General features: G+C 41.0%; 1 protein-coding gene across 1 annotated transcript in view; it reads left to right on the top strand.

Annotated features, from left to right (window-relative positions):
* The first annotated feature begins 4,453 nt into the window (after nt 1-4,453).
* LOC139214178 (adenylate cyclase type 1-like) overlaps nt 4,454-13,400 on the top strand; it is a 33,241-nt gene continuing 24,294 nt past the window's right edge. The window contains exons 1-3 of the mRNA XM_070844940.1: nt 4,454-5,062; nt 8,308-8,457; nt 8,738-8,856. Coding sequence (XP_070701041.1) covers nt 4,454-5,062; nt 8,308-8,457; nt 8,738-8,856 — 878 coding nt within the window. The remainder of the gene's footprint in view (nt 5,063-8,307; nt 8,458-8,737; nt 8,857-13,400) is intronic.

Here is a 13,400-nt window from a genome sequence, read left to right as displayed (position 1 = left end):
GTTGATAGGCAAAAGGTTGCAATCAGCAAGCTGTCATGTGAGAAAACAGGATAATGTAATGTATAATGTTCAGGGAAAGATAGATACTGCGTCTAGATTCTATTTGGTGGCAACACTTCAAGTATTATTTCTAATCACCCTTACCTCGCAACTTAGGTGCGATTCACATTTCCTTGACAGTCAAGATGTGACAAATTGGTTAGTGTTGCTTTAGTCTAAGTAAACCCTCCACAAAAGGTAATACCTTATTAAGAACATGTAGATGGCGAAGTTTGACACCAAATGTTGACTTTTACAGAGTCGGCTTAAAACATTTTCAACTAAATGTTGTTACGTTCACACAGGACTTGCTTTCTCATAGACTTCTATAGGTTACACTCTCACATATGTTATTGGAGGGAAAAAACAAACATTGAAGATCAGTCATTTTGACCTCCAATATAATTTTGTGGTTCAGTGGGTGTGAAAACCAATGTTTTGTTTAATACTGTTCATAGATATTTGTGATTCCTGAACTTTTGTGATTCAGGAAACTATGCTGATTGCAAATTTTTAAAACAACCCCTGCTGCGTATCTTCAGTTATTATAGACACTGATGTTTGTTTGTACACAGGACACTAAATGCAAAACAGCAATAAGTGGCTGCTAAAGCATTTGTGAAATCATAACTGTGTTAGATCATAATTTTGCTTCGTGAACAATGACCTGGTTGTCTCTGAACTGACAAGGTTACGCCTGAATCGCTGATTCTGGGGTAACATAGCTTCTACATTTGTCTGTTGCAACTGTAGACATGTTTTGAAGAGGGGACAAATCATTCTGTGTGCTGAATGAAAGATAAGCTTGTGGATTTTTCCCCAAGTCCAGTTTTGATTTGGTAATTATATGTGTATTATGTTTTCAGCCTTGACAAATGGAATTCTGCAAGTTTCTGCTCAAGGCTGGATTTGGGCTCATTTCTTTTAAGTTTATGTGAAAAATAGCTGACTCCCAGCCATTTTTGATTTATATTTTCTATTCTATTTCATAAGTAAAGAGAAAGAAATAGATTTATCACCATGTCGTGGAAGTAATGTAACAGAATATCATGCACTTAAAGCTCATATTTTCATATTCTCTTCCATTTGTAGTTTTCTTATTTTTCCATGATACAGCCCTTTCTCTGTGGGGACCAGGAGCAGTGCACCTGACTGACGATTGCAAGAAAAGGTGTTTTCTTTTTTCTTAGCACATTTTAATTAAGGCTGACATTAGCTAATTCACAACATGCATTGCCAGTCCCTCTTGGGTCTGGCTTGGCTGTTTCATTTGTTGGTGTTGAGCCAATGTGTCTGTGATTATAGGAGCAGCAATGCTTCAACCACATCTGGACACTGGTGGGACTTGCCGGCTGCTGGGCTATCATTACAGATGATCACTTGATGTCAGAGAGCGTAGAGCACTCTTTAAATGGAGCAGCTTTGGACTGTATTTTTTCAATATGCTCCTCCATTCATCTGCCTTTTTATCCCGTTGTGCCACTGGTGTATGAGATATCCATTTCCAGATGCAGAAACATCCTGCTGGTTTGAGAATTAAAAGCTGTGTAAGTCTTTTTGAAGCATTTCTTGGGAGGAAAAGAGAGTGACATTTCTCACTACTCACTCCACGAAATAAGCCACATTTGAAACATGACCAAAGGCCCAACATGAAACAAATTTGGTAGCAAGCATTTGCTAAGATCTTTTATGTGCTATAGATCAGCTTTTGGAAAGGAGTTATGCAACGACATGTGGTGGAGAAGATTTTAATTGCTCCAGAGAGCTCAAGCTGTTGAGTCATCAAGCTGTTATTCAAATAACGATTTTGCAATGTAAATATGTCAGATACATAATCAGCTGTTTTACATCATCTCAGATGCTCAGCTGTTTCACGTCTTTCAGTCCGATTTTCTGGGCGATAAAAGAGCAAAAGACAGAAATAGAAAGACAGACAGAGAGGAAGTCAAGACGATTTTTAGTAGAGAGGCACGCAGCAGGGAGCAGGCTGCTGTCTCCTTGTCCGATGCCCTTGGAGTGCAGCTCTATGGTGTGAACTCCCATAAGACCTTTCTTTGTTCTCGGAATATGAGGACTAGCAGAGTGTGACCATGCACTTACACCTGAAGCCATCAGAAGCTGAGGGAATAACACTTTTATACCGTACGATGCCTCTGCTCTCATCCCCCAATGTTCCTGGCCACAAACAGGCCAAGAGGTCCTCCTGGAAATACTGCACGCCTTCACACAAATGCAAAGAAACCAACTGTCAATCAAGCGCAGTCTGAAAAAGTGCAAACCTGCATGTGCAGATACATAAATGGCAATTTGAATGTCAGATTTTCATCTTGTCTGAATGCACAGTTTGACATTTGCATCAAAGGAATGTGCGATGTCTTGCAAAATTGAAAAACAGCAGCACTCATTATTGAGATTAATTTAGGAGCTGCTACACAAGGGATATTGTTATATTGATTAGGGCGATGACAGAAAATCAATGCCAGGTTAATTAGACTCTGGTTGACAGACTATAAATGACGACGCTGTTTTGTTTCATTTGCATATCACCTTTGTGACGGACTTATTACAGTATCTCTGTCACTGACACTCAAACTGTAGTAACACAGCAGTGTTTGTGTGTCAGCTGAGAAAGTCCAGGGAAAAGTGTCAAGAGTAAAAACCTGGTAGATAAGACAAAATATCAGCCTAAAAAGCCATGTGTCCTACATCCTGCGTCCCACATCTTTCTCTCAGAGGAGCAGGGATAGATAACACAGAGGAATGAGACTGGCAGGCAGGAAGAGTGGAAGGCAAGGGTCACTGTTTATGGACGCAACAATCAGTTCAGTTGGTGTGACAGCAAGAATTTTGAGAAGAAGATTTGAGGGCCCTAATTAGAGCTGGAATTCACAAGTAAAATAAATGTGCAATTAAATGTGCAAAACATAAAGACATTCAGTTTACATTGATAAAAAAAAAAAAAACTGAGAAATATTTGCAGTTTTTGTTATTGTGATAAAAGCAATTAATCAGTTGAAACGGATGCAGATTCATTTTCTGTCATTTGGCTAATCAATTAATCAACCAATCACTTCAGCTCTAATGCAGCATCAGCTCACTTGCGCTTTTTGTACTCTGTGCAAAATTAGCATAAAGCATGTTCAAATGTCTAATTTTTCTGAGAAAACGTTTGCTTTGATGCCTCTCCATGGCCGGACTGGTCTTTTATAGAGCACTGTTTCTTTTCTTTTTCTTTTTTTTTTCTCTGAATTTGGTCGGCTGCCAAATGTTTTACTTCTCTGTTTCTATTTTTCACTACACACCATCCGTTTCCATTTCCCTCTCTTTGTTTACCTGTCACACTGTATACACTCATTCAATAGCTGAGTTAGATCAGTGAAAGCTAGAATACTAACAGCTGAGAGGGAGGGAGCTATGGGAGGGGAACAGAAGGCATGTGAGTGCCCTGCTAGCATGGCAGAGTGCTGGACTTTGGCATGGGCCATCCATCTGTCACTTTCTTACACCCTCCCTGGTACTGACGGGTCATGGAAACGGCAGCCTGAGACGGATGACTAATCTTCCCCTGGTAATGAATGAGACGCCACCCTCTGAATGCCAAGAGGGTGCTGATGGTGGAGGGTGGCTGCCTCACTGGCAACACAGACATCATATGATGAATGCTATGCAAGCATGATACCCCATGTCTGTGCCAACCACATACAGTAGCTGCTAGATCAGGGGAATCTCTGCTGAGCATTTCATTGAATCACGGTCTGAGAGCATTGATACACAGCACATCTATCAATTCTGCTTCTTTCTCTCCTCCTCTGTGTGTGTGTGTGTGTGTGACAGGAAAAGGAAGAGCACAAATGATTCAACATATGCAAAAATAATTAGATTGCGCAGGCTGTAATGATGGAAACTTGTCATGTGTAGGTGGGAAAGAAAAGGACATTGCCTTAATGGATGATGTATGCACTGTTCTGTGAGACTGGTGAGGGGAGCTCTGCAGCCGCACCAGTCAAATCGTCTTGACTGTGTGTTGAGTAGCTGAGACCGGTCTTATCTTCACCTCATAATGCGCAGGCGTGATCCTATCTGAGCCCCGCAAAAAGCTTTTACCATCTGAACTAGACGTCGTGTGCGCTGCTCCTCATGTGGCGCTCAAACGAATGCTAACATTTTGATAGATACGTTTTGCAGATCAAACACAGCCGGGACATGGAGGTTTCTTTGGTAGCCGATCTCTCCGAACAACACAATTCAACCTGTGGATAGTGTGGAGCGCGTCTGTGGCCACCGGCCAGTCTCGGCTATCTGGGACGCTCTGCCTCCAGCCTGCTGCGCGCGTCGCTTCCCGTTGGCTCCGGTTTGTGTCGGCGTGGGATCCGGTGTTCCGTTTGACCCTCAGCTGTGAGCAGGTATTCAGTTTATGAATGGCACTGACATGGAGGAAATACCGTTTCAGAAAGTCAAAACCAGGCGGAAGAGAAGTCACTGTCCACCGGGCGTCCCTTTGACCACCATCGTGTGCGAGGACGAGTTCGACTGCAAGGAGCTCGAGTCCCTCTTCCAGAACTACAACCTGAAGCTGGAGCAGACGTCCACCCTCAAAGCCCTGGCCGTCCTCATCTTCATGTCCTCCACACTGGCCGTGGTGGAGTTGCTGTCCGGCCCCAGCCTCACCATCTCCAAGGGGTCCCATCCGGTCCACTGTGTCATCTTCGTCTCCCTGTTCATCGTAACTAATGTCAAGTACCTGCAAGTGACTCAGCTGCAGCAGATTGTGAACCTGACGCTGCTCTTCGGCTTCACTTTCTCTTTCCTCTGCTGTCCCTTCTCGCTGGGCGCGATGGGGATGGAGCCCCCGACGTCCCCGGAGCAAGGCGTGTGGCAGCTCATCCTGGTCACCTTCGTCGCCTACGCGCTCCTACCTGTGCGGACACTCCTGGCTGTAGTGTTTGGAATAATGGTCTCCATCTCGCATTTGATTGTGACCGCCACTTCTGTCACAGCGAAAACACAGAAACTATGGAGGACGGTACGTAGCCTGCACGCTTCACGTCAACAGTTGGTGCCTGTGGTGGATTATATGTTGTTGATACTTTTTTTTTAAAATATATATATATATATATATATATATATATATATATATACCATTAACAGGCCTTTACTTCAGCTTCATCTACATGCACACACAGTGCAGTCACATGTAAGGGCCCATGCAGTGAAACACACTCTTTAGACTTCAGTTCAGCACCAAGGACAGCTCCCTGTGGTTAGTCTTGATGGGATTTGCTACAGGCTTTGATCAAATTTGACACAAGTTTAATTCTGCCACGACCTGTTTTGGTTACCAAAAAAAAAAAAAAAAAAAAGACCAGCTGTCTCATGTCAACCCATAAAGAAAAATTTAAATGAGAAGCTTAATCTTAACTTCTGGCATGTGGTGGACGAACACAAGATGAGACGGCCGCTCGAACACTTTTTCTCGCCCTCCCTTAATACTGAAATATCACACCTATATAAATGTATATATATGTAGTTCTACATAGGTTAGGCAATAGGGGGCTACTGTACAGGCGATAGATGTGGTGGTGCGGACCTGTAGGCCCCTAAAAAGAAAACAAACAAAGAGAAAAAAAAAAACATGGGATGAGCAAAGCAGTCTGCATGCCAATGACTGTTTCCCTGGGGATATGATTCAGCCCCAAAGGAGCTGGCTGGGAATGAAGAACCAGAGTGACATCCTGCTAGCACCAGAAGTAGGGCAAACAGAGGGGCACACATACACACACACACACACACACACACACACACCACTCTTTCACCACACTATATGCTTCTGTTATGAAAAAGAGGGCAAAGCCATGCATGCCATTTCTGAGCTGAAATAGAAATTACTCCACCACCACTCTCTGTATGTTTACATCGTTGTACCTTTTTCTGTCACAATGAACACACACACACACACACACACATACGCACACACTCACATTTCTGACTGTCATCAGGTGTGAGGAAAGAAGATATGTCACATCAGTCAAACCCTCCAGGGGTAATGGGAACATTTCTGCCTCCGTGCAGCATATGACATGAAGATTGCGCATTTCTTGGAAACGAAATTGAGATGTGATCAGTTCATCACGCCCTCGGATGATGACAGCGTATTTTCCAAGGAGATTGTTTTCCTGTATGTAGGCTATGTGATACCTGCATAGCCATGTGAAGGACAGTGTTAGCTGTACTACCAGAGATAGCTAATCCATTAAGCTTAGAGATGAGCTGTGTGGCATGACCCCGCACAGCCCAGGCTTGCACCAACCACCCACCTAGGTCCCAGGCACTCAGCCTACAGAGCAGCACTGTCTGCTTTCATGGCTCAGTCTACCTGAAATCTCTTATTACCTGAGCAAGTGTTGTGCGGAATATAAGTTTAAAAATAGGTTACTTGTAGTTCCCCACTCTTAAGCTGTTAGTCTTCCTGTCATGTGCTGTGATAACTGGAAGCGTTTTAAATGGTAAGCTGTCAAGACTGATAGGTTTATTCTTTTTAGTGCCACATTTTATTGATACATCAAAGAGCTGGGAGTGATAAACTGTTATATGCCATTAGTTTACAACATTGCATGTCTAGATCATGCTTGGACTGGACAAACAGAAAACAACAGCACTGAACAGAACATTCACACTGTATAACTATAATGGCATAACTATAATGGCTTCTGTACACAATGCAACCAGTCCCAGGGAGTTAGTTTTAGAATTTGCTGTCCATGATTATGAAATGTGCTTATTAAATGAAGGCCCTTGTCAAATACTATTGAACAACATAATGCTACAGGAATGCATCGGTCACATATATTGAAAATAATTACATTACATTTTAAAGAAGTTTTAAGTTTTACATTTTAAGGCTGTACTTTACTCACTGTGAAAAAAACTGTAGAGAGCTTTTGTACCGACAGGGAGTGGGTGAGGGTGAGTACAGTCCAATAAGGATGATTTTTGCCATCTGAAGGCAAACTGGGCTATTATCACCACAGATAAGCAGAGGAGTGAGTGTTTTACACCACTCAACTCAGATGTCCACATTTACTTACTCCAGGCTGTAAAGTAAGTTGAGCATCGTTTGAACATGTTGATGCTTGCCAGCACTGCTGCCAAGCACAAAGACAGACTGCTGCTGCCAAAAACAGTCTTTTCAAGGTAATCCATTATTCATCGGACTGGGAAACATGCCTGTCTGTGACAATAGAGTTTTGTTCAATTTGAGTTGTGTGTATATTGTATGAAGCTTTTCAGTGTAGTTATGACACACGCTGAACATAAGTGCCCTGAAATGACACCATAGTTTTTACAAGTGAATCATAATATAATTTGTAATAGCTTTTCTTAAGGTCAAATACGCAATGTCGTTGACTCCAGTTGTAGAAAACACTCATGATGAATGACCTAAGATATGAGGAAAATGAATTCCTTTATTCTTACAACTATATAATTACTGCCCAGGGTCACAGCTTGCTTGTGTACACTCTAGATGTGACTGGAGGACCTTGTTTAGTTTGTGTACAAAGTCACAGCCAGCCAACCTCGGTCAAGTAGGAAAAAAAACACTCTTTTCTTTGTGTCCTGCACAAGGTTGAAGCAGTCATGCTGCTGTGCATCTGCTGTGATGGATGAACCAGGGCATGGATTCTCCAACGTTTTAATGTCACAGACCCCAAAATAGAGAAATATTTGGCTTTATCACCTTCTCAAACATGTCGCATGTAGGAAGATATTTGTTGTTCTGAAGTTAGATCCTGTGATTATAATAGTTCTACATGACTCTATATTACAGCATATACTCGAAATGTTGTAGTTAATTGGATAGTTTAACGTGAATCCTTTCAATTCAATTTGATTTAACTCGATTCAGTACAACTTTTTTACATCCTTGCAGTTGTAGGAAGCGGGATGCCAATCAACAGATACACACACAATAATGAACCTACCTAATGCGTGCATAAGGTAATGAGACACACCTTTGCATATGCAGATGTGCATGGTATGTGCACTATTTACTATATACACACACACATAAGAATGTGATGTGCACAAACATGCACAGACAAACGCACAAACACACGTGTATATAAAGTGACATGTAAGAGAATCAAAAAGACAAAATCACAAACATTCAATACATTCACAACGATGCTGTATGTCTCTTTAACAACTGTACTAAAATATTAAAACAGTGTGTTCAATAGTTGTTGTTTTTTTCTTTTCTTTTGCGTGCAGTTGGTTGCCAACACAGTGCTGTTCACCAGTGTCAACCTGTCAGGGCTGTTTGTGCGCATCCTGACAGAACGAGCCCAGAGGAAGGCCTTCCTGCAGGCTCGCAACTGCATTGAAGAGAGACTCCGAATGGAAGACGAGAACGAGAAACAGGTACAGGCTCCTGTGCGTTGCTGAAACTATTGGTGAAATGAGATGTGCATCTATGTTTCCCCCTCCCCCCTCTCTCTTATGCCATGAGTCATTTCAACACATTATTCATTTCTGTTAGATTTCATGCCTTCTTGTCTGGCACATTTCTTATCGCTACTAACACTTTGTCCTATGATAACTTTGCTGTGTTTGACTGTATAAATGTATATTTAAACTTACTTTATCTTTTCTCTTTCTCTTTGTCTGTCACACACACACACACTCACGCACTCTCTCTCAGGAGCGGCTGCTAATGAGTCTGTTGCCCAGGAACGTAGCTATGGAGATGAAAGAGGATTTCCTGAAGCCCCCAGAAAGGATCTTTCACAAAATCTACATCCAGCGCCATGACAATGTCAGGTGGGATCCTCACAACAACACAACGCAGCTGCAGACCGATTCACTGATATTCAAAACCCTCTCAGATGTGATTTGACTTAGCTAATACCGCTTTTAAAAGTGGTATTTGGAGATACTATATTCTCCTCATGGGAGAATTTCCAGCTGAAATAGTGGCATAAACGCTGTCTCAATGCATTACGGTGCATGCTAAACAGGAAGTGAATAAGTTGACCAAACATGTCCTTTGGAAAGAACACTGAGGGCTACACAATGCAGTGTGATCTGACCCAACAGTGTCCTAAAACATTAACACCGCCCCAGGCTGCAAAAACTGAAATATTTAATTCTTCACATTGAATATCAAGGGTTAGCCCCTGACTCACTTGTTTATTATCAGTCCTGAAAACACTGAAGTACAAAGACATTAGGTTGCATTTTGCATTTGTTTAATATGGGTATCAAATTTTTGACCAATGGCAGAGAAATGTTATATAGGCAACAAAAAAACTAACCCAAATCCCATAATATTTTTACTGCACTCTATGGCTAATATGCCAGTGGTGAATATGCCTACTTCTGGGTCGTCATATCTCAATAACAGGGGAAACAAGGCATTTGAAGATAGGGATCCTACTGGGGAAAAAGAGAGGCAGATTAAGCAATGCTTAGAGAGGAGGAGATTCCTTTGGCACTTATGCAATGTCTTGCACAGTTGCCAAGCTCCCAACAGTTTGGGAGCAGTGTGTCCTGTCTTAAGATCATTACCCTGGCTGGTATTGTTTTTACCTTGTGGCTCTGTGTGTGTTAAGATGTTTGCGCATGGACGGATTTTGTCAACCCGATAGAGTCACAACTGTGCAAGACGCTGTCATGAAACTTTACAGGTTTGTAGCTGAGGTCACAATGAATGCCGAGTTGAGAGATGGGTGTGGTTTAAGCAAGGGTGCCAGATGTAGGGGGGTAGGAAGTGGGGAAGGTGGCATTACGTTCTCACCCTTTGGGCCCCTGGTCCACATTTGTTTTAAATCACAGTTCACTGTATCCACATACGAATAATTTTTTTCCCGTCGACTGATCCAGTGCAATCTAGATAACATTCAGCCTTTATTATAACAACTAACAACAACAACACACCAGTTTGGCGTGATCCAAACGTACTTTTTGCTACAGGTTGGTGGCCATGGAATCCCAAATTTATGACAAACTGAAGAAATTGACATAGAAATGTGCCCACAAAAGAAATGTGGGTACTGCATAATGTGTTGCTACGAAAAATACTTATTGATATTATCTCTCTCTCACTGTACCAGTTACAGAAAGGTTTTTTAGCTGACATACTGCATCATAACATTGCTGAAGTAGTTGTAGAAGAAGTTGTTGGAAAACCGTGATGGTTCAGTAAATCTCCACCTTCTTGCTGTCCTGTCACCATCTTTCCTCCATTCCAGCCTTTGGGCTTCACCAGGCTGCAGTCATGGGAAAAGTATCCAGATTCATTACATAAGAAAAGTAGTAGAAATACCCCATTACAGTCCAGCATTCAAAACGATAAAAGGAACTGTATTGTCAGCATGTATCAAAGGTAAAAAATACTCATTGTGCAGGAAAATCACATTTTTATATTTCTATCTGTTATATTTCTGTGTTATTATTGTTACGCATGCTTTAACATGTAAGCAGAATTTTAATGTCGCAGCCATTTGAGTGGTAGTTTTTTTTTTTTACTACTACATATTCTATTGGGTAGGTAAACCTCAAGCAAAAACAAACAAACAAACAAATACATTCTACTCGTATCAAATGGAAATACTCAAAAATTTAAAGTACAAGTAACTCCAAACTATACTTTGGTACACTACTTGAGTAAATGCATTTAATAATCCAGCAGTGCAAATCTGCTATAATTTTTGCCCTTTAGTTAGCTATGATTAAAGTTTTAACCCTTTGTAGGTGAACAGCGTGTTTGAAAACATGCCGTTCACTGCTCCCTCCTCTGTAATTTAAACGTTAGAATTTTTTCTCAGTTCTGCTTTTCGTCACCTACTTTAATCTGTGTTTCTTACTATATTGTTAAAGCAGCCATTATCATGCTCCAACATTTCCTTGTTTCTTTTTCTTGTCTTCTGCTCTTCCGCCTTGTGTTTTCACAGCAGCAGGGAGGCTTGAGGAGGAGAGTTTGCTTAGCCCCAGGATTAAGTTGCTACAGGGGATTAAATGCAATGGAGACTAAATTCTTGTTGCGTAACTGTGTGTGTGTGTGTGCGCGCACGGCGGTTAAATATGGACGCATCTCAGTGGAGCTCTGCTGATTGCTTTTGTGCCTTGAACTCCTTCAGATAGCGCCACCCTTTGAGAGTGATCTAGACTGGATGTAGACGTGATTTATGTGATTTGGGTGGACTGTAATTAGAAAGTAAACAGTGTGCAGCACAATGTACTCAGAGTTTTCTTCATTATGTTCTGAGTCTGTGGGCAGTGTTTGATCTGATTAAAATCCAGCCAGGGGGATATTGTAATAGTCACTCACTAAAAAAGAACCCAGAGTATCAAACCTGAGGTTTATTTAACAAGATATGTGGGATATTATAACCCCATATTGACATAAACTGTCATTATTTTTAGGGGCTGTAGGATAGTAACTGATATATTTTTTTTAAAATGACATTATAATACTGCTCCTGAGCTGAAAACACTGATTACTGGAAGAAAGGGCATATTTCAAACCACCAGTAATTAATTCTTTCATTCTAAATGTTTCTTAATTTGTCCAATCACCTCTAATAAATTAGTTTTTTTTTTTACATGATGAATTATGAGCATGCACCGTTTAATGTCACATTGCTCCTTCAGTTAAAGAGCTTTCCAATTTATCATCACTATGTGATTGTAGCACCAGTGCATCTTCACCACTCTTTGTTTTTTAATACATAAGCATTTCCATCATGTCTATTTATAATATTTAATTCCACGTCACACATACAGTAAATACGCACAAAAATGCTGATTAAAGACAATATTGCTCATGTGTCATATAAAGCAGAAAGATTTAAAGACTTGTATTACATCACTAAAGTTTGCACTGAATGATTCTTAAAAAAAAAAATAAAAAATTACTTCACTGAGAGAAACATCAGAGGAATCTTGTCATTCTCCTTGCAAGACTCTTTCACTTCCTTCGGTGGCTGAGAGGAGGTTTTGTAATGTCTGTAGATACTCACTCATGCTATCACAACAAAGTTATTCTCTATTGTAAGCACTTTGCACACTCCTCTCTGTTACCCCCTTTATTGGCTCGGCGTCAGCATGTACACTGCCCACATACTGTAGCTCCAGGGGGGCCCGTCTTAAGTTAACCCTTGAGTTGGCATGCGGCATGTGTATTTCGCTATGTGATTAAATTGAAATCACATCAGCCAAAAGAGCTACAATAATGCATTCCACAGAGGGAAATAGGAGATTAGCATAATTGGGGGAATAACTCTCCTCGAATATGTGCCATTGGAGAGGAAATAATGGATGACGGTGTGCGCGTGGCTGAATTAGACAATATTAAATACAAGACTAATTACCACAGGAAAAATCATATTTGTATTACATTGCTTAATCATTTAAATTGTTGTGCTGGAGGTGATAGAGTTTACCGAGTCAGAAGCTTGAGTTGGGGGATGAGGTGTTGACCTTTAGCATGATTATGGCACAGTACAGCAGGCGATGGCAGGGGCTGGAGTAACTTATATCTGTTGCTAAAAGTGCTGCTGTGTTTGCTGTGAAGCTTTTGTCGGAGGACGTTAAAAATCAGATACGGAAGTTCCCAGTCTGCAATCTCTGTGCTTTTCAGTGGTCCAACTCATAAAAACATGCGTGCTTTTGAGGTGTGAGATTATTCAATATGTAACTGCAAATTGTATGTCAAATATCTCTGGAAACCTACAGTGACTTCGCTAGTTTAAAAAACAAAATGCAACGTAACACTTGAAATTCCTGTTTTGCACATGTGTGCTTGGATAGGATTAAAATGCTGTAATGCAGACATATTTCAAAAGTAATGCTGTGCAGTTAAAAATAAGCCCCAGATGTTTGTGGTATTTAGTGCACGCTCAGCACACACCCCCACACTCATATTTGTCTTTATGATTTAGTGTGCCTGCCTTAGCACACGTGGCTACAATTACTAATAACCAAGCAAGCAAGCAAGCGTGTTTTAATTTATATCGGAGGATATACGTGCCTTTATCATGTGCTAAGGAAACAAGGTGCTCATATTGGGAAGGCACTTCATCATTTTTTGAGCTGAATATGCAGTTACAGTAACATGAATATTTGTGGTTTGTTTTGAGTTTACCAGCAAATGTTTGACCCATATGTTGATCAAAAACCTTTTCACTCAGTAGTGACATGACACAAGAATTCTCTATCTTTGTAAACCAGGGAACTTATTCAAGTTTTCTGTGGAGAACTCTGATTTAAAGTTCTCTTCCGTTGCATTTTTTCTAACAAAGCATACTTCAGTGGTACAATTCTGTGATTCCCGACCTGAACTTTAAATGGAACACAGGCCTCAT

Source organism: Pempheris klunzingeri, chromosome 15 (assembly GCF_042242105.1).
Source record: "Pempheris klunzingeri isolate RE-2024b chromosome 15, fPemKlu1.hap1, whole genome shotgun sequence".
Taxonomy (NCBI): domain Eukaryota; kingdom Metazoa; phylum Chordata; class Actinopteri; order Acropomatiformes; family Pempheridae; genus Pempheris; species Pempheris klunzingeri.
This window is presented reverse-complemented; position numbering and strand designations above follow the sequence as displayed.